At 35.0% G+C, this 22,511-nt stretch overlaps 1 protein-coding gene and 1 long non-coding RNA gene across 2 annotated transcripts; both read right to left on the reverse strand.

Moving 5' to 3' along the window:
- Positions 1-323: 323 nt before the first annotated feature.
- LOC132049666 (GDSL esterase/lipase At5g03820-like) lies at positions 324-4,653 on the reverse strand. Its single transcript, XM_059440561.1, has 5 exons — positions 4,331-4,653; positions 3,778-3,908; positions 2,810-3,043; positions 1,507-1,762; positions 324-762 (listed from the first exon to the last, which is right to left on the reverse strand). Exons 1-5 carry the CDS (start codon positions 4,557-4,559, stop codon positions 569-571), a joined length of 1,044 nt encoding a protein of 347 aa, XP_059296544.1. The 5' UTR covers positions 4,560-4,653; the 3' UTR covers positions 324-568.
- A 12,199-nt stretch (positions 4,654-16,852) lies between these two features.
- LOC132050927 (uncharacterized) lies at positions 16,853-17,854 on the reverse strand. The gene is made up of 3 exons (XR_009413526.1): positions 17,780-17,854; positions 17,215-17,349; positions 16,853-17,112 (listed from the first exon to the last, which is right to left on the reverse strand). It is a non-coding gene; the product is annotated as an uncharacterized LOC132050927 (long non-coding RNA).
- Between the last annotated feature and the right edge of the window lie 4,657 nt (positions 17,855-22,511).

The following is a 22,511-nucleotide window of genomic DNA, read 5'->3' on the forward strand; positions in this document are numbered from 1 at the left end:
TATCCACTAACTCCAACGGGCTCTTAGCCACATGTCTTGATAGCCCATCGATTGGGATCAATTAACACCAATTCTACTTTGGAAGAACAAGAACAAGCAATTGACATTGGAACTAGACCCAATACTTGACTAACAAAGGCGACATAATGTATAAACTTAAGCAAGAACCTTAGTATCTCACAAAAGAAAAGAAAAAGATAATACTCAGAAATCATAAACTTCAAATTTTGAATCCGCCTTGTATAGACACAGGGATAGGGAGAAATTCCAATAGATGAATGTACTTTTCTTTGATTAGTTTGCTTCAATGATATGGAGAGACAGAATGTAATGTGGAAACACTACTATTAATAATTTTTTTGCTGATTATTATGTAACAGTAGGTAAAATCTTGGCAAACATATATGAACTTAGGAAGGCTATCACCAGCCCCTTAAATAGTTTATAACTACTTCTTCACAAGACATAATATATAGCTTAAACTTGATGCAACTCCAACAGCAACTATAGAACAGTATCACTAAATGACTGAACTAGAAAAGTAGACGATTTCCGCAGCTTTCAGGCATTAAGAGATGAGATCAAAGCCCTGCTCCAGCAGACTTTGAGCTAATTTCTCATTAGCTGCTTCAGAGGGATGGAATCCGTCCCAAAAGACGTACTGTGTGGCATTGGAGCATGTCCCTATTGACCTGACATTGCAAAGGAATGATGTTTCTATGGTACCAGTCCCACAACAAGCTCTCCTCGATTCAAAGAATCCTATAGGGGTAAAAAGTAGATTGTCAAAGGAAAATGTGATACAATACAAGGAATAATCACATTTTTGGACCGCTCAAAAGAATAATAGCCAACAAATGTATAGGTTTTGTATATTAAGTATAAATATACAGATGATACACACTGCTAACAGCCTGCCAGGCGCTACATCATAGGAACATTGAGATACACGAAATATCAATATTGTATACAAAGAATATACGTAAGTATACATACGATATACATAATGAGTGCATAGGTTTTGTACATTTTGGCTTGCGCCAATAATTAATTTTGGCCGATGGGACAAAATTGAAAAAGTCCTACATTAATTTTCCTCTTTGAATTTGAACGACAATAAATCCTCCCTCCACACCGAAGGAAAAAGAAAGAAAGCAAGAAAGAAATATTTAGCTGCCTTTAAGTGCGGAGGGATTTTTTATTTAGGAACTTTGAGTATCTCCTGATCAGTAGCATATGCAGAATTTTTCGTAAGTGGTGTCAATATTAAAAAAAGTGAAAAAATGAATAAATCACTACAACAATCATAGGTTTAGCTACTTCACCAAGTGCACCTGTTCCTGCTAGTTCGTCAATTTATCAACCCCTTAATTATGTAAATGATGAATAAATTTATGGTTTCTCCTTTCTTTTTCGTTAAATTAATCAACTTTATAATATTGCCTGATTGATGATCAATGATCAGTATCGTCAAGATGAAACAGAAAATGTGTTTCAGCATATTACCGCTATCTGCAGGTTTAGTTATCATATCAAAAAGAGGCTGATAGATGTCGAAGACGACAAGTTTGAGGCCTGGAAGCCTGCTCCTCAAACTATCTGATGTCCTGTTGAGCTTGCTGTTGAAGAAAACAGCATCTTGGTTCAATCTAGCAACACATTGATTGCTTCCTCTACCAAACAAAGTAATGGCTGCTGGCAAACAACCCGTTGGTGGCAGAGTTGTGACTCCGATTTTCCTTACTCCCATACTATAGAGGTTCTGTTCATACATTGCTGCTGATGTTAAAATACTGATTATATTTTCAACCAACAATTAAAATAAAGATTGTCATATTTAGCTACAGTGTGATCTGATTTTGTTTATGAGCAATTTGTCCATTCCATTGCAATCCAAGGTTTCAGTATGTTGCTACTCTCTCCGATCCGTTTTGCTTTATATGATGATGTTTGACTAGGTATGAAGCTTAAGGAAGAAAGAAAGAATTCTTAGAGGTGAATGTGTCATAATATTAGAGGTGAACGATTAAAAGTGTCTCTTTATATTTGATGAGGTTTTATATTTGATGAGGTTGATCCCTCTTTCAGTAGACTCAGCTATGGCTAGCTCTCACCATTTAAAATACAAAAGAAAGTGAAAAAGGACCTTTTAATGCACAAGAATCAATCTAGATCTCAAGTGTCAACTCGAACAACTATTGAACTAAAAAAGGCTCCTTGATTTCGATATAGTTTGGCATCTAAGATAAATCTATTATTTTGTTTTGTGACATAAAGTGCTTTAGTCCTTGTAAATTAACATGTCATGACATTTTTGTGATTGTAAGATCATGTAATTAGGGGTAAAATGAAAAGTTTAAATTAAAAGAGTTCCTAAATTTATAAAGGTGTCATTTTTTCTAAGCAGGTAAGAAAACGAAATAGCTTCATATAAAATGAAATCAAAGGAGTATTCGGGCAAAGGTTCTATATCCCTATTTGGATTTCTTAATAGATAAGATCTGATGCCTACAAATTTCATGCCGAATGCATCAATTCGTATAATTAGTGGTGAAGCTACTGTTATTCGAGGGGAGTCAACTGACATCACCTTTACCAAAAATCTTGGCCCCACCATTGCATGAAATGATGGCTTACTAGTGATGGTAATTTCACGAATCTTCACTCAACTTTTATTTTGTCACATCAAAGTCACTAAACTATTTTTTGTAACATAAAAATAATCAACTTCGCCCAAGTATCACCGAGAGTTAAAAATAAATTAGTACTTAATTAAGAGAAGAGGGGAAAAAGGAAAAAAAAAAAGAACCTGAACAAATGTAGTATAAGACTGCATAAGCATGTCCGAAAACCGATCAGGTGAGACAATCCTGTTGAACATTGGATTAATATAATAGTTTTGAATAAAATCACTGCTCCCTGCACTTAATAGATGGATTCCTCCTGAGATTATGTTATTAGCTTGGGCCCTCCCTACTAAATTCACTACCTTTCCTTGCCAATCCCGGTAATATGCTAGCTGCTGTGCCAAGGTAAGTGCACTCTGAAAACAGGATATTTCAAGTTAGTTATACACAAGAGACCACAAGATTTCATTCGGGTTATTCACTTATTCACATAAGGTCTCTCGATTTTATCTATTACTTTATAATGTAAAGCTCTTGACCATAAAATAACCACTAAGAATTGTGGTGGATGGGTATGATCCCTCCGTCCTTAATTAGCACGCCACATATATGGATTAGTTGGGTCCACCAAGGGGGTACCCGGGTACGGTGCGAAATTAAAAAGAAAAGTCAAGAAATTATTTCTTATCAAATTAAAGTACAGTACTAAAGTCACAAAAATATTTGTTTATCACAATTAAAAAGTAACTGAACTATGTGTGACTTGCTCAAAAAATATAAAACTACCGAAGTTCAGATTTTTTGGCTCAATAAGTAAAAAATATAAAATAAAACATTATTTCGTAAAAAATTTTACTTCCCATATTATATAAAATGAAAGAACTAAAAACAGTTTAATGAAAAAAAAAATATTCAGCGCCAAAAATCTGACATATAGGTCATTTGTATACGCTAAGAATTTCGACATACAGTTCAGTTACTTTATGCGACAAAAATTAATATTTTCACGTCATTGTTACAGTGAACAAAGTTAAGTTTTTTTTAATATGACGAAAAATAATTTTGTGATTTCACTATTACAGTGACTGAAGTTCAATAATCATGCATAAAATTAACTCAAAAACTTCAAAAGAAGATTAAAGAAACTAACATAAAGTTGAGGAGTCCTTTCATAATAACCGGAAGCAGCTGAGGCAAAGTTGACACCAGTGAGTATATTTCTCCCTCTAGCCTCTGGGCTAAGGTAAGCTGGTGGGTATGTAGTGAACCCAAGATATTCAGCTGTCCATAAATAAGACATGCAACTATGAGAGAAATGAACATGAGTTGAACTAAATCCATTATTTTCTATACAGAACATAAATATATGTCCAAAAAATAACTAAACTATCAATAAAGATTGTATTATAAACTCATATCAAATGTTCAATGGATTCAGCAGTAAAAATTTAAAAGTTGAATCTAAAAAATTTAAATCTTGAATCCGCCCTGCTTAATATAGAGAAACGTAATTGATTTACTGAAGTTTTTGAACTTATGTAGGGGCCTAGTGAAGAACCTATGTGTTCATCCAAACCAGTAACTTTGGCTTAGACCATGTATATGTATTAAAAAAACTCAATAAATTAGTACAAATAATAGATTTGGTAAAGACACCAAACTTATAAATTTCAAATATTGAATCAGCATCGAATGTATATTACCAGTGAAGTCAGTGGCCAGCTTTCCATTGCAGAACCTTCCGGTAGGTCTATGTGTAACAAAATCTCTTCCATAAGGAAGAAAATTTGCCTTGATGAGAGTAGTTAAATTGTTATTATTTCCAACATCAACTACAGAGTCACCAAATATGTTCAATGCTGGAACAAGAGGATCCCCATTCACTACATAAAAAACCATAACAACAAAAATAACACATTTCAAGAACCTCATTTTTTTTTTTTTCAAGTGAATGTCTATTTTTCCCTCACTTTTTTTCTTCTCTTTTTTTTTGGTGGGGTGTGGAGGAGAATTTAAGGAAAATTGGAATAAGTAAAGGTCAAAAAGTGAAATAACTGATGGATAGAAAGTTGATAGTTTCCATGTGAGTATGGGGCATGTTTGGCACCTCTTAATATAAAGCTAATGTTTGAATATTGACATTATTAGGCGAATTTATAAAGCTAACTGCTAAAAAGCTTGTTTCTTTTTTGTCCTTTATTGTGAGTTTGTTTAGGAGTATGAGTGTGACGAATTTATTTTTAATAGAGGCTTAGCTTAAGATACTTTTTCAAGAAAACAGAAAGCAAAATTTGCGTGACACACAGAAAATTTGGTTTAGCTTGACGACTGATGATGTCAAGTGGATACTTATTTTTGAAGAAAAAGAAATGTTTTTTGACGGCTCAATTTGAGAACTATAACTTCAATTAATTAAGTTTATGTGAAAGAAATTAACTTTGACACATAAAAATACACAATCGAGGCAATAAATGCTAGAGAAGCTCGAGGTTAAGGATAGACATTTGAAAATGAGTGCTGCTAAATGGCCACACAAATTTGGCCCAAATGTGGTCACACTTAGTGAAAAGACCACCATAACCCTTAATCTGATTTTGCAATATTTCCCTCCAAAACTACTAATAAATTCAGTGATTTATCCCTGGTACAGTGCACTGTTACTGTTGCTACTGCCTTTAACATGACGTCCTTATTTAAAATGTGAATGACTATGATAAAGCTTATCATACATCATGTAAAATCTTCACAAACTAGTTCATTAACTTTAAATCATTCATCATCTAGAGAAAGGGTCTAGGCATATTAAAGTGTCTCATATCGTTGAAGAATTAAAATGGTCTTTTTATATGGTTTTGAGAAATTCTCACCTCGTTAAATAGTTTTTTGGTTAAGTTAGGTCCAACTTTTATTTTCTTAATATGATATTAGAATCATACCTATTTTAGCTCTCAATTTACAAATTTTGGGTTTCGGGTTATGTTGTCAAGCTCCAAAAAATTGTCCAGTGCTAAGGGTGACAATAAAGCTCTCGAATACTTTGGGTCCTTTTTTTTCTTCTTTTTGGTTTTACTTCTGTTGTTGGAGCCAACTAAATTCGTATTCACTCCGTAATGTCCCACCGTTTGAAGGTTAAACACTTCATAACAAAGGCAATTTCATACCCCGACTCGAACCACCTGGTTAAACAGGAAAAATAAATTGTCTTTTCTTGATATGCTAAAAGTGACAAATAAAGTGAAAATCTATTTTTGGAATAATGGACAAATAAAAGTCAACGGAAAGAATAGTTGAAAAATGATTTACACATTCTCAATTTTATATAAGGTCTGTTTGGAAAGCCACCTGGTAATTGGAATTGGTGAAATTACTAGGGTAGTAATTACACAGCCTTGTAATTACACAGTATTATAATTACAACGACCTGTTTGTTTGTAATAATGTAATTACACTGTAATTACAAGCGTGTTGTTCGGTTGCACAAGTGTAATTACACAGTTTGTTTAATTTAAAAACAAAATTTAATTATAAAAATTTTAAAATTAATATTAAAAATATGTGCCTTTATAAATGATATTAAATTAGTTATTTAATAACACATTGTTTCTTGAAAGTATATTAATTAATAATCATATATTTGTAACTAATATTGTAAAAAATAGTTGATATATATATATATATATATCAAATTAATAATATTTTAATTTTAATAAATTATAAAACTTAAAAGCAGACTTTTTTGTGAGAATATCATGGATGGGATGTTTGAAAAAAAATCCTTATAACTATAATGCCATAACATTATTCAAATGTTTGACAAAAAAATCTATCAACGATAAGTGAAAAATAAACAAACAGACCAAACTATGTAATTACTTGGTCAAACAAACAGACCAAACTGTGTAATTATACATAATTCCAATTACCTGGGTGGCTTTCCAAACAGGCCTTAAAAGTCAACCTCTCCTCCAACTTTGAAGAATAAAGTCAAATCTCTCTATCACATCATTATTGGGCCCAAAATTTTTTGGTTGTTATACACTTATAACATTATTTGACATTTAAATAATAGTTGGTTGTTATAGACAAAAGAAACATAGAAAATGTAATTATTTTTAATTGAATGTTATAAGAAATAATAAAATTATTTAAATTTTAAATCTCAAGGATATACATACTTCACTAACTAAATATTTAAGAAAGTTAATACAATTTCAGTAAATCATAACTAAATGTATAATTCTATGACACACATTTTAAAACTATTTGAAAATTATTCAACATTGATGAAGGAAATTTATAATTGTAACTTGTTTCGTAGATTCCAATATCTTAGTGGTGATATAACGCTTGCATTGACAAAGATTTTGTCACGCCCCAATTCCATGGGACGTGATGGGCACCCGACCCCACATCCGGAGCCGAGCGAACCCACAGAATCCTACTACGCACATAAACTTTTTTTTTCAATCTCTAAATCGAACAATCATGAAATACATAATGAAGCTTACAAATTGACAGAATCTGTAATTATACAAAATTTAGTACATAACACAAAGCGACATGTCGGCTGATGGAGCCGACGGGTGACATATCACACCCACGACGCGTACGCAAAGCCTCTGTCACAGATCCAGAAATCATAACAGACAAACTCTGACTTGGCAGTGCTCCGGGAAAGTAGAGCTTGCCATCTTCGGCGGGAACATCTTGCGATAACTTCAACTCATACGAGTACTGCGCGGCATGAAACGCGACCCCGAAGACGGGGGTCGATGCGGAAAATGTGCGAGTATGTAAGGCATGCAATACAGAAAACAGAACCATAACTGAAACAGACAGACATAACCGGTAATACTTTACTCAGAATACCAGACGCTACCGGGTCGGACCTGGTCCACACGCACCGTTCCTCATGTGTCAGAAAAGGTACAGAAAGTAAATCAACCATACTACCAAAATGCGTACTTTACAACCATAGACCGCATGTCCGAAGAGGTGCAAATCGTACAGAATGTTCAGACGATATCGTAAAACAGACGCAGACGTACCGAGGTATATCGAACAGACCCGTAATCACGGTCGGACATACGAAGGTGTATCGGACGGTTCGTGTTCGAGTCGGATGTACGGAGATATGTCGGACGGTTCGTACTCGGTCGAGACGTACGGAGATATGTCGGACAGATTCGTATTCGGTCGGACGTACGAGAGATGTGTCGAGTAACATGTCCCGGCCCTCCGTGAGGGACTCGGTGGGTAGACTCGTAAATGTAAGTCAAAGTCATGGATCACGAGATGCGTATAACGTGTCCGGCCCTACGAGGAGGGACTCGGTAAATAAGATCATATATCGGATTCATAAGTCATATATGCAAATAACGTGCCCGACCACTTTGTTAAGGGACTCGGTGAAGTAGAATCATGCGTATCGAGAATCATGTGCCAAGTATACATAACGTGTCCCGACCTGCTCGCGGGTCTCGGTGAATAATCATAATATGCGGTCACGGCCACCATCCCCGTACCATCGAATCGTAAGTACATACGGATAACGTGTCCCGGCCCGCAAGTACGAGGGACTCGGTGAACAATGCGAGAGGAGTGCACGATAACATGTCTGGCCGGGACTCGGTGAATCGAGAATCGTATCGTGACGTACACACGAGATCATAACATGCCACGGCCCGGGACTCGGTGAAAGATACATTGAGTCGCGCGCGAAGCGAGTAGTGCGAGAAACATATGCATATAGAATCGGACTCGATGAATACATACGCTTATTAACATCTGAAGAATCAGAACAAGTTTCGGGTTCTACCGAGTTAGCATCGGAGAGTTATAAGCATTTGACATGCAGAAACCTCTTCGGACTTTGCCAGCGATCCGGAATCGTGTATGGAGAACATTATGACTTATAAGGATACTCACATCAGAATACTCAGGTCAACAGATTCATACCCAAATAGTCATGGCAGAATACTTATGTCAAACATTCATACCAGAATACTCATATCGGAATTTTCATGACGGATTGTTTATACCAGAACATTTACATCGGAATGCTTATGTCAGAATATTCAAATCAAAGTATTCATACCGGAGCGTTTATATCAGAATAGTCAAGCCATAATACTTTTATCTGAGTTACCAGACACTTATAGCAAGCTCGGAACATTAGCCAAAGGTATCCAGTACTTTTCGTGCGGAAATAAGGCAAACAGGACGATACACATAGGTCTCGGGGTTTGTGGGCCCACTTCGGGTCAACTGAGGTGACGTACTTTACTTACATAATTTTACACTTCATAATGCCATTCATAATAGTTCTAAGACAATCGGGTTCCATTTGTTCAAGTTCTAGGCGTTTAAACGAATTTTCAAACCATTAGCAGCATAAATGATTCAATTCTATTGAAAGAAAAAGGGCAATTTTTGGACATGAATTCCGAGGAGTAGAGTTGTCCCCGAGGTCCAATTTCAAGCCTAGTATATCTAGGACATGCCAGAGAAAGAAAGGGTAAGCCTTACATACCTTTTCTGCCGCTTACGCTACTCCAAATTCTCGTCCAAAGTTCGCCAAAATCTGTGATTTGGTCATGCTTACCAATTACTATTCATGAAGCTTTGAAATTCCAATCTTGGATTTGTTCTTGTCTGCCGAAATTTCGGCAGCACCTCCCCTGTAAATGCACCATCCCGAGAATATGGCTCGGCCCAAAACACAGCAACCAAATCAACAATCATAATAACAATATCGATAAGCAATTCCATACGTATTCTAACATTAATACTTCCTTTCTACATCATTCGACGACATTCATGTATATTCCAATAAACTACATACGTTCAAGTCAACATCGGCATTCACACATTCGAATACTAATCCGAGATCATTTCATCAAGATTCAAGAATACTTCACATAATCCGCACAATGTTCAAATCAGCCCATCCAACATACAAGGCGACCGGAACCTCCAATTTCCATAAACACAACAACAATACATTTTCTACCTTCCAATTCATAAGCTCTATCAACAATTGCATATGCTAACAACATTCTTCCCATAAATTCAAGAAACATATTGAAATCATAGTAAGCTTCAAATCGACCACACACTCATAACCTTTACTTGGATCATTAAAACTTTATTTCACATCATAGAGTTTACAACGACAACAATCAAACGCTAAACAAATTAGTTCTCCTCCTATTACACAAAACAATACACTCGGCCAACAACCAACATACACGGCCATAAAGCAATCCCAACATTTTTATGAGTTTCATTCATTTCTTCATCACATAGTTCATAACAACAACAACCAACATGATAAATATCATTAATTCATTATTCCTACACCATATAGCACAACTCACGGCCACCCACAATTCACCACAACTCCATTCATTTTCATACTTCAAAACATCCACAAATCATGCAAAACATATGAAAAACAAGATTGAGCCTTACCTTTTTCCTTCCACCCCTTCCACGGCTAGGCTTGCCTTTTTGCAAAACGAATAGCTCTCTTCTTCCAACAACCACTCCACGTCGAAGAGGACCTTCTAATTAGTATGGAAGCTTAAAGAAAGAATTTTTCCATGATCATCTCCATGGGGCTGGTTCGGCCAGCCCCTTAACCGTGGCTCTCTCTCTCTCTTTTCTTTCCTTTTTCTTTTCTTTCTCTCTTGTCTCTTGAATGATGAATGAATGTCTTACCATATAAGCTCTCATATATATACATATAATTACAAGCATGTGAGGGGCACATGCCCCTCCCCTCTAGAATTTTCTTTAAATTTCCTAGCAAAAGATGACTTATTTTTTTTTTTGTCATCTTATCCCTTTATTTAATTTTTTCCTTCTTTCTCTTTTTTGTCACATGGCCAAATATGGCCTCTTTGGAATTTTCATGAAACTTGGGTGAATTTTCCATTTTGCCCCTCGACTTTTCTCAATATTACCATTTTGTCCCTAACCTTCCGCATTATTTCCACGGCCCATTTTGCGAATTTCTCTTCTTGCCCTTAACCTTTCACAATATTTTCGTACTAACAATAGTCATAAATAATATTTATAACAACTCGTTCATTAAGAAAATTTCTGAAAACGGTCTCGCCCTTAACTTTCCACGACGACTTTGGAATTTCCAAACGTACAATATACGGGCTATAACAGATTTGCGTCCAAACTAGGTTTGGTTATATGGGAATATGTTAGGAAAGAGGGGAATTTTTTAATACTTTGCTAACGGTAGGGGTATATTTGACCCCAACTTGTAACGGAGGATAAAAGTAGCCAATTTATGAAAGTAGGGCATTTTTGACCCTTTTTCCATGAGTTTTTTAGATTACAAATATTATTTATATGTAACATTATGTCATATTAAAGTATCAAATAAAATATTTGATTAAAATCTCTACAATTAATATTGGTAATCATAGATATTTTATTTTTATAAAGATAATTAATTATTATATTATCAAAAAAGAAGATAGTTGTTATCGAGGGGGAGAGGGGGGTAATTTTACAAAGAGAGTATTGTTAACTGTTATAGAGTAGTGCAGTTATATGAGGATGTTGTTATGGACAGGTCTGACTGTATTATATTTTTTCCCCTCCTATCCTTTGCAGTGCCGGCTTATCCATTAGGCAAGCTAGGCAATTGCCTAAGGCCCCATAATTATGGTGGGCCCCATATGTGTGTGTTGTACTTTTTTTAAAAAAAATATTAGTAGTTTAGAAAAAAATAGTACTAGTTTAAAAGAGCGAAAATTTATTATAAATCAAGTTATTCATCTCTTGAATCTGGTTCCATCTTTCTATTTTTTTTTATTAGTTATTCATACAGTTGCCTCAGCCGAAGAAGTTTTTCAAAATTGAAATAGATAAAGTCTTACCTAAGATGAACAATGTGTCTAGAAAGATTGAACAGATTAACTATATTGTCAGTTGAATAAGAATTATTAGAAAATATTGATTATAAAATTTACTAGTAATTTTGTGTCTAAAAAAGCTAGAAAAATAAATTTCAAAGAAGAAAATATATATAATATTTTTTTAAAGTTAAGGCCCCCATTAGAGTTTGGCTTTAGGCTCCCGGTATGATTGACCCGCCCTTGATACTTTGCAATGTGTATTTTACTCTTTTTCAATTCTCAACCATGTAATACATTTCTACATTATATATAATATTTTGTTTTTGTATTTATGTGTTTCACCTATAATTTAATAATTTTATATTATCTTATTGTAGATTTTAATTTGAATTCATTAACATCTCCCCTGTCGTCCTCTTTTTTTAAAGGACTTTCGGACATGGCCCCTGCACCGGACCTTGGCGAGACAAGCTACCTTTAGCTAGGAGCCTCTTTTCCTTCTGCCCCAATCTCAGTTGTTTATGGTTGAATAAGGGGCGTCAAATGAAATTGCCTTGTTGTGTCAGAAAAAGGATAGCTATACTGATTCGGTATACTCTCAAGACGCCCTCGGTACAATATTGACGAACTTTATTTCTTATGATTGTTCTTTTACTAAAAGTTTAAAAAGGTGGGCTGGCCCGGCCAGGCCCATAGCCCACATAGTGACGGGTTGGGCTTGTTGTTTTAAGGCCCATCAAAATGATAGGCCAACCCGATCTGGCCTGTCAAATTTCAAAGCCCGCGTGGGCTGGGCCAACCCGTTTTGACAGCTCTAGTTGTAAGAAGATCGATTGAACTCAACTCATTTGGGCTCAGTTAGATCCCAGGCCTGTGTAGAGATAACAAATACACATAAAGACGACGACAGCTCCAAGAGATATATTTTTAATTTTTATAATTGTGTATACATAAATTTTTGTCATTTTGTTTGATATAATTTAAATTTTAAAAAATATACAGTCACCTCTTTATAATGACATTACTTATTCGGATACTTTTTGGCTGGTATAGTGATCAAGGTAATTTTACGAAAAAATTTACCACAATAGTAATTTATAAGTAGAATGCTATTATAAAAGGAAAATTTAATATGTAAAATTGATTCCAAGAAAAATTCAATTATAATAGTAACATATTTTTATAAAATATGATTTTTTTTTAATACATCAGTCTGACAGTAGATACAACAAAATTAAGCACATGAATTTTCTTTATTTCATCTTAATAGGTATGTTGTGTTGAAAGTAATAATTTTGATAATTAAATTTTGTTACATCTATCTAATATAGAAAATTTACCAATTTTATTGTTGTTAAAAGAAATTTTATTGTTGGAAAAATACTTAATTTTCTCAACAAGGTATTCGGTTTTTAGAAGGAAAAAAAAAAAGAATTTCATTATTTTTTGCTCAAAAAGGAAACACGGTAAGTCTCCCCCCTTTTTTAAATCACAAAAGCCCAAAAATTACCTATAACTGAAGGATCAAAAGTGTTATTTTTCCTTGCACAACATATTGGCTTTTGTCATTTTTATTGTAAGTACGCACTCCTAATTCATTTGATATATTTTGATCGAAAGTAATAGATACAATAGGTATAGAAAGGAAGCTCTCTTTTTTACTTGTTCACTTTTCTCTTTTGCACGCCCTTTAAATACTCCATGAATAGTATAATCCTGTCTTCTTACCAGAAAATACAACATACATTTTTGAAGAGCTATTATTCTTCGAATGAACCATTGTTGAATTATTCCTTAATCTATTCAGTCACACTCGCTAAAACATAAGAGAGTAAGAGATGAAGAAAAAATATGTCATAAATTGACCAATGAAAAATTAAGAAAACAAAAGAACGATTGAAAATAAAAATGGATTGTATGCAGCCAAAAGGAGGGAAAATATCAACATTAATTATTTTATGGGAAAAGATGTATGTGTGCATCTTTTGAGAATCTCCATGTATTGAGAAAAAGTAAAATTAAATTGATGAGAGAGACACTTTTGAATGAAAATGAAATTTGAAGGGAAGGGTATCAATGTCATTAACATAGCATAAATGACAGTTTGGGTCATTGTGGCCAACATTAGCGTGGCCAAAAGACCTTTCCGTTTGAAGATATTGTCTCAACCACAATCCCACGCCCCTGCACCCCGATGGGATATTTGGTCAAAGTCATAATATTTTGTGTGACCTTTTAATTAACGAAAAGTGTAAAATTACTTATTTCTAAATATAAATATATGACTTTTTTTCTAAACGGGCTATTAAGAACATGTTACTACATAATTAACTCAAAAGATTGGAGCAATACTTTTGTGAACCGTATGTGTATATACAAAATAGGTCGTCACTGTTTGAAAATAGAAATTGATTTGGGACAGTAAAGCGTTAAACCGTCGTAATACCCAAACTTATAAGTTGAATTATATACTCCTTCCGTTCCATAATAAGTGTCACCTATTTGTCTCATAATAAGTGTCACCTTATGAAACCAAGACATACATTGGCTATCTTTTTCCATTTCTACCCTTAGACAAAAATTGACAAGTTAAAGTAACATCTAAATGATGATTGAAAAAGCCACATAGTAACTTGGTATTATTGGATTTCCAATGTCAAAAGGTCTACTACTTGTGCATGCTCTAATCAAGAAGAAAAAGTAATATATGGGTAATTTGGTAAACTTCACATTGCGTTATTAGTTTTTTAATATGCGTGTTTTTGGCTAAAGTGACATTTATTATAGGACGGAGGGAGTATATCAATAGGCTAATATAATTTGGTAAGTTCTGCATAGACCACTGTTCATACTCATGATAGTCCATCAAATTAAAGCATCGGAAATTGTGAGCGATAAGAAGACCCAAGTAACACTAGTAATTTGGATATATACGTCTATTTAAGAGAATTATTTTGTCATATTAATTAGTAAAAGGGATCGGATCACGCTTTGAGTAGCGTTAAAATTGTACCCGTGTGATTTATGATCACGAGTTTAAATTGTGGAATCAGTATATATTATATCTATATTAAACTTTCTTAAAATGCGGCCCTTTACCGAAACTTCGCATGAACGTGAAATGTTTCGTGCACTGAGTTACCCTTTATTTCGTCACACTAGTATTTAATTAATAGGGCATTTATAAAGTCAATTGTGAAGAAGAAGAATCCTGTACTACTCCTAGGAAAGGCGAAATGCATTGAATTGGGGAGATTACTTCACACAACTACCTTCAAGCTAAGTATTTATGAATCCAAACGCCCTGGTAATTATAATGAGGTATCAGCACCCTCTTTATTGCTACTGCAAAGCTTCAGCCTTCAGCTACTGTTAAAGTTTATCACTTGACAGTTTGTAGTATATCTAGTTTTTAATTTATTCATTTTTCTGTAAAAGAATATTGTTCTATAATTATTTCACGCCCAATGCATCATCAACTTACACCAAAACGCAATCATGTTCCTTTCTATTCCCTGCAGTTCAAAATAAGTGCTTACTTAGTCTTTTTGACACCCTTAAAGAAAACAGTAACTCTTATAAGAAAATATTAATTCCTAGATAAAAAATATGTATTTTAACTAAACTACCCTCAATTAATACTCACTTCGCTCCAAAATATGTGTCATCTTAGCAAAAAATAATTTATCCTAAAATAAGTGTCATTTTAAGAATTCAAGTGAAAAATTAGCAAGTGTTTTCAACTATGCCCTTAGCATTAAAAAGTATCCCTCTTTAATATTGCTCAATTCTAAAACAAAATCTAATAAATAGGGTAGTTCACTAAACTCCATATTGTATTTGTTAATTTCTTAATGAGCGTGATTTTTGTTCAGGTGACACTTATTTTGGGACAGAGGGAATAAGACTCTTGCATATTTATTGCCTTGAGTCAAGGAACAAATCTGAAAAATAAAGATAATTACTAAGTGGACATGAAACGGAGGGAGTAGTAATTTTTTTTTTTTTTTTTTAAAATAATAATAATAACCTGCAAAATCCAACTTCCATTTTTCTTTAAAAACATTAGAAAATTGTATTGCCACACAAGTATAGTACATGCAGGCATTATATATATATATATATATATATATATATATATATATACACACACAAACTTATTAGTTTCCGGAACATAGTGTATGATACTGTTTCAGGTTGTCAGAAAAACTTAGTTAAAATTTAAGTAAGACGAAAATTATTGTTATCACCAGTCTTTTATCATGTTACTTTAGACTTTTAATATTCCGGAGAAGCCACTTGAACAGTATATTTTAGTAGTTTATGAGTCTCATGACTTGTTTTAACTAGTAATTATGGGTTTTACAATCTCAGTTCCCAGCTTTCTGTTTAGACTTATTTATTTCAGCTTTATTGGTTACGATAACCTTTTTCAATTAAATCGGACAACACCACTGATTTTATTCCTCATGTTGGTTAGTTCAGGATTCGCTCGACCGTTAGTTACGTAGGGTGTCAATCACGTACTTCCCTAATTTTGGGGCCTGACATTTTATCATTGTTGGGTGTGCAAACAAAGTACCTCATTGGTTGCTTAAAAGAAAAGGGAGCTACTTATAAGGTGTTAAATACTCTTAATGATGTAAGGCCTTTCGGGAAAAACTGTGCAGGCTTGGACCAAAGCGGACAGTATCACATCATATTAAGAGTATCTTTGGACTGTTTAGCCCAACTGACATTAGAGTCGATGGTTTGGCGGGACGAGTATGGAGATGGAGGAGTGTAGTGTGGGGCCTGGCTTAGTGTCTGGGTGGCACACAGATATGTTGAAGCTCTGACCCATGAGTTATGGTAATGAGTCATATGTAACTTACTTATAAAGTGTTGAATACTCTTAATGATGTGGGCCTTATGGGAAAACTCGTGCGGGCTTGGCCCAAAGCAAACAGTATCACGTCATATTAAGAGTATCTTTGGACCGTTTAACCCAACAATTATAAGTTGCAACGTCTATAAAACTACCCCTGCAGGCTGTATCTGACTTAGATAGCTCTTGCTTTCCATGCAATTTTCGGTTCTCTTTTTTCAGCACTCAAACTTGAAAGAAACTTAAGTTGAGAAAAGGAAACAGATTCATATAAGGAACAATTTGCTTATTCATAATTATTTTTTTTAACATGTATTAAGGTCATATCTGTTTGTTTTAGCATTAGCACCTGAAAATATTGCTAAATGGATTGTGCCATAGACTCTTGGTTTGGTTCAAAACTTCCACGGACTGTTCAGAAGACCAATTTTTCATTGAATTAAACAGCCAGAAATAACAATAATAATACATTCAGAGGAAACATTTTAGGTTTTACATCAATATAATATGGTAGATCTTACTGTGCCTTGCATCCATAACCAATATTCTTCCCAAAGATATTATTTGTACGACGAATTTCGAAAGGCCAAAGTTTTCATCAATATATTATAAGCTTGAAAGCATCATTGAGACTCTCCATAACGTACTCATAACCGAGTCTGCCAGCGCGGCCCTGGAATTCAAACTCGTCCTGTGGAACTAGTATGCCAACTAAAACATTTGCACCAATTTGTCCCTTTTCAAAGCAATATAAAAAATAGATCAAATTACTTCGAAATAATAGCACACGGACTAACTAACAGAGAAAATTGGAACTTGAAAGTCTAAAAATAGCTACCTATGCACGATAATGGATCAAAGTTACATTCCAACGCGGGCTGAAAGCATCTAAAAACTTCCATAAAGCGCCAGCCTTCTCGGGGAAAGTGAATGGACAAAAAAGCTCATCGTGAAGATTTGATCTACCACCCATCTGGAAAGATCGATAGCACGTGGAAAAAAGATAGAAATTAAAGCATATAAGCCACAATATCTACTGAAAAACCCATATATCAGTAAATCAAGTAGAATGAAATCCAACATGCTTTTCACCACAGAGATACAAATCTTGGTTCTTTGCTAATGTACTCAAACAGTTAACAACGAGACTGATTGATATTCTTTTTACTGATTGAGAATACCAATTCTTAAATTCGTTGATATAAATACTTTAAAGAAATGAACATTGGGCCTGACTCAGCCCAAAAAGCTAGTTCAGAAGGTGAAATTGCACAAGGCCATGATAAAGAGAGCCAATTTTCCTCATCCCACCGATATGGGACTCAACACGCTATTCATAAAATAAAAATATAAGTAACAAACAAGGTTCTATTTGAAGGATTTGATGAAATTCTGGAAGTTACCAAATATCTCAAGTGTTCTTTGACCAAGTCATTTTCTGTAAGATTAACAGTATGCAGTTGTGCTGATCTCATCCTTGTTGGGAAGAAACAAGCAAAAACCAAATTGCACGATGAGGTAACAGCGGAAGAAATACCCAAATCAAAACTTCCCATACTATTTGAACCAAGAGAAGACAATAAACACTAGCACAGATGGAAATCGGGGCAGCAGCTATACCAACAATAAAATAGCAAAGCAAGCAAAAATAAATCAATTGCAAGAGACACCAAATTTACATGGTAAAACCCCTTCAAGGTGAAGAGGAAACATCCACGGGACCTCCGGTCCACAAAAGCTCCACTATAATCAACAAGAGTTACAACAATGTTCTCCAAGTGGCTACAACAACAAAGCCAAGCATGGAGCAATAATACATAAAAATAGCACCAAAACTAGTGAAGAAATGAGAGAAATCACCCCTAAAAACGAGCTACTGTTCATACCCTAAAACTAGAGCTACAGACCACAAAATCCGATCTTCACCGTTGAAATCGAAGAACCAGATGTTGAGAAGCCCCAGATCAAATTTCAGCACGATCCAACGGTTAGCGAATTAGGAAACGCAATTTAAAGCGGACTGCTGTAGCAGAAAATTTCTGGATGAAAATCTGCTTTCTCTCTCACGTTTTTCTCTCTATATGGATACTATGAATTCACTCTTGTATTCTAAAAATAAGACCTAAATTGATCCTATATATAGAGAAAATTTTGGGCAAAATTGGCCTGGTCCAAATTGGATTGGGTTTTATTAATCCAATTTCACATAGGAAGGGGAAACCCAAAAACCTAATTGGATTGGGTTTTATTAATCCAATTCCACATAGGAAGGGAAAACCCAAAAACCTAACAATTCTCCCCCTCCCGACTATGTGGAGAAAACCGCCATCCCGGCGATCAAGCAACACTCTTCAAACTTCCCTCTTGGCAAAGCTTTAGTCAACATATCCGAACCATTATCATCGGCGTGAATCTTCTCAAGTTCAAGCAACTTAGAATCCAACACATCTCTAATCCAATGGTATCTCACATCAATATTGTTACATTCCGTATTTTCGTGTGTTAAGTTGCATCATAGGTTAGTCACATAAGCTCAAAGGACAGGATTATGTTTGAAGTTATAAGTGTTTATGTTATGTTCAACAAGTGCTAAGTAAGTGCCGCGAAGGTTGGAGGTTAAACGAATCGAAAAAAAAATAAAAAAAAAAATAATAATAATAAAAAATAAGTTTTGCTAAGTTTGGGATGTTGAATAAGTCATACAGACTGTATGGAGTTTTGGACATATCCAAGTATGCAAATAAAGAAATCGGTGTATAAAAGTTTTAGGTCTCAAAATAATTTCCACGGATGAACAGTACTGCTACAGTAAGGCGGTGAACAGTCTGCTACAGTACTGCTATAGTGACTTTGGAGCAACTATATAAAGGGGTTTAACCCCTCATTTTCAGCCAAGAAACCAGCCCAAAAATGTTTCAAAAATTCTAGAGAATTCTCCAACCTTCCCTCCATTAAATTTTAACGCGAGTTAAGTAAAAATTTTCGGATTCGGGTTCCGCCGGCGTATAGCTACGATTATACTATTGTGTTGCGGTGAATTTGTAGCTTGGGAGTAAGGCAAGTATTGGAGATATCACGGTATTAGCGGAAGCAAGGTATGAATCTTTCTTTTTTGGTATCATTTAAGGCTTATTTACGGAGATAAATTTATGGAATAATTATGTAGCGAATTCGTTTGTGGAGGAGTTGGAGAAAATATCATGTGGAGTATTTGATGGAATATTTTGGTAGTAATGAGGTTGTTATTGTTTCTGTTGTTGTTATTGGTTGTTGATTGTTGGTATTGAGAAGTCGAGCTAGGCATATAAATAGGGGAGATGCTGTCCGAATTTCGGCAGACCTTAAAAGGAATTTATTTGGCGACTTAAGATAAGAGTGTGACAATGAGCCTAATGATAATACGAATGGTTGCCTATGTAGATTATGTGATGATGAACGATCCTAAATAAATCGCTCGACAGGAAGCAAGTTGGAAAGTCGGAGAGTAAGCCTCAAAGGTATGTTAAGGCTAGTCCCTTTCTTCTAAAGGCATGATTCCTTTATTATGAATCCAATAGGTGTTTTCCAAATGTCTCATGATCCCTTTATGTGAATCCATAAATGTTTTCCAAGAATATTCTTATTCTCAAAAGCTAAAAATTCGTGATTCGTAGAGTTCATGATTCAAAGGCATGACTTCTTTCTTGATAATCCATAAATATTTTTCAAAATGTCCCTATTTTCCGAGTCAAAGATTTATGATTTTATAAGCTTTTATGACAACAACAACAACGGACATGTTTTTACAATATGAATGACGATGTTAAAGATGAGAATGTTTCTATGATGATTATGATGGTGATGATTTTAATTCTAGAAATTCCAAATCTTATGATGTTAATATTATTATGAGACTATTGAGATTATTTCATGATTTTCTCGATTTTATTCATTGTTGTTGATCTCACCTTATAATAATTGTTCCTTCAAGGTGAGATATAGCGATGATGATAATTCCATAATGAAAATCGGAGGTTACCGACCTTACGTCACTCCGATATAGTTGTGGCTTTTGATTGGGCTCTTATGCATATATTTATATATATGTATGTATTTTCTCACACCGAGCCGCGCTATAGTCAGCCGGGTACGGCACCTATCATTGTGCAACCACTGATCAGTTGGTATTACACACCGAGTCCCGAAAGGGTAGGGTACGTTACACACCGAGTCCCGAAAGGGCCGGGTACGTTACACACCGAGTCCTGAAAAGGCCAAGTACGTTATGATGATGATATTATATATATGTATGTAAGAAAAAGTTTTTTTTTTTTTTTTTTTTTTTAAAGCTAAGCATGCATGACATCCGCCTTATGAGGCATCCAGATGTACATGTTATCTCTCTTATTCCATGTTACCTTCCATATCTATATTTTGTTGTTATTCATGCCTTACATACTCAGTACATTATTCGTACCGACGTCCCTTCTTAATGGACGCCGCGTTTCATGCCACGCGTGTGTACGGATGAGTAGAGGATATTAGTAGAAGATGTTCCAACCGGATTGGCGAGCTCCATTTCCTTCCCAGAGTGTTGCCGAGTCGGAGTATCTATGTTATGGTATCTTGATTTATGTTAGAGACTTTGCGAGACGAGTCACGTATATAACATGTCAGTCTTGTAAGCGGCTTTGTAAGCCGATGTATCATTATGCATTATGTTACAAATTTCATATGATTACAGATTTTACTTGATTTGAGAAAGACGAATAACATGTTTTTGAAAAGCTTTCATTATGCACTCATTTCATGATTTAAGAGTCCAAAGAAGATTATGAGTATAACGAGAACTAGTGGGTTCGCTCGGTCCTAAGTAAGGGTCCGGTGCCCATCATGCCCTATCAAAAGTTGGGGTGTGACAAATATGTTTCGACCTACCATGAAATGTAGAGTTCTTGCCAAGATGAATAGCACTTTGACTGTCACAATAAAGCACATACCTCTCTTGAGCAAAGCCAAGTTCCTCCATAAATCTCTTCATCCAGCAACTCTTTACAAGCTTCAATGGCGGAATAAGCTCAAACTTTCCGTAGTAGATAGATGCAACACATTTTTGCAACCTAGATTGCCAAGACACAGCTCCCCCTGCATAAGTAATCAAGTAGCCCGAATTCAGTAGACTTACGAGTATCAATATCACCGGCCATATCTGAATCAGTGTAACCACAAAGAATAGGCTTTCCTGTCCTAAAACACAAACTCAGACTGGAAGTGCCACAAAGATATCTCATAATCCACTTCACAGCATTCCAATGCTCTCTTCCCGGATTAGAAAGAAAACGGCTGACAACCCCAATGGCATGAGCAATATCAGGTCTTGTACAAATCATCGCATACATCAAACTGCCAACGGCTGAAGCATAAGAAACTTTCTTCATATCTTTCTTCTCACTATCACTGGAAGGACACTGCTTCATGCTCAATTTGAAGTGCATAGCTAAAGGTGTTTTGACAACCTTAGCTTTATCCATGTTGAACCTGCGAAGTACTTTCTGAATGTACTTCTCTTGTGATAACCACAACTTCTTGGCCTTTCTGTCACGAATAATCTGCATGCCAAGAATCTGCCTTACTGGTCCCAAGTCTTTCATAGCAAAAATCTGCCTTACTGGTCCCAAGTCTTTCATAGCAAAAGACTTATTCAACTCTTGCTTCAACTTCTGAATTCTACAAGAATTCTGACCAACAACAAGCATGTCATCAACATAAAGCAATAGAATGATAAAGTCACCATCAGAGAATTTTTGCACAAAAACACAATGATCTGAAGAAGTCTTCTTGAAGCCCTGTTGACTCATAAAAGAACCAAACTTCTGTACATCGCCTAGGAGCTTGTTTTAAACCATACAAGCTCTTCTTCAATTTGCAAACATAATTCTCTTTACCCTTGACTTCAAAACATTCTGGTCGCTCCATATAAATTTCTTCATCTAAGTCACCAGAGAAAAGCGAGTTTTAACATCCATTTGCTCAACCTCTAAATCTAGACTTGCAGCCAAGCCCAGAACAACCCGAATGGATGACATCTTCACAACTAGAGAAAAGATTTCATCAAAATCAACTCCCTTCTTCTGATTAAAGCCCTTGACAACCAAT

The sequence above is a fragment of the Lycium ferocissimum genome, chromosome 3 (genome assembly GCF_029784015.1).
Source record: "Lycium ferocissimum isolate CSIRO_LF1 chromosome 3, AGI_CSIRO_Lferr_CH_V1, whole genome shotgun sequence".
Classification (NCBI taxonomy): Eukaryota; Viridiplantae; Streptophyta; class Magnoliopsida; order Solanales; family Solanaceae; genus Lycium; species Lycium ferocissimum.

Coding starts and splice junctions, on each gene's coding strand:
- LOC132049666 (XM_059440561.1), bottom strand. CDS start 4,559: ATGAGGTTCTTGAAATGTGTTATTTTTGTTGTTATGGTTTTTTATGTA. Junction 3,909..4,330: donor GCTGGCCACTGACTTCACTG/GTAATATACATT, acceptor ATTTATGGACAG/CTGAATATCTTGGGTTCACT. Junction 763..1,506: donor AACTAAACCTGCAGATAGCG/GTAATATGCTGA, acceptor TTACCCCTATAG/GATTCTTTGAATCGAGGAGA.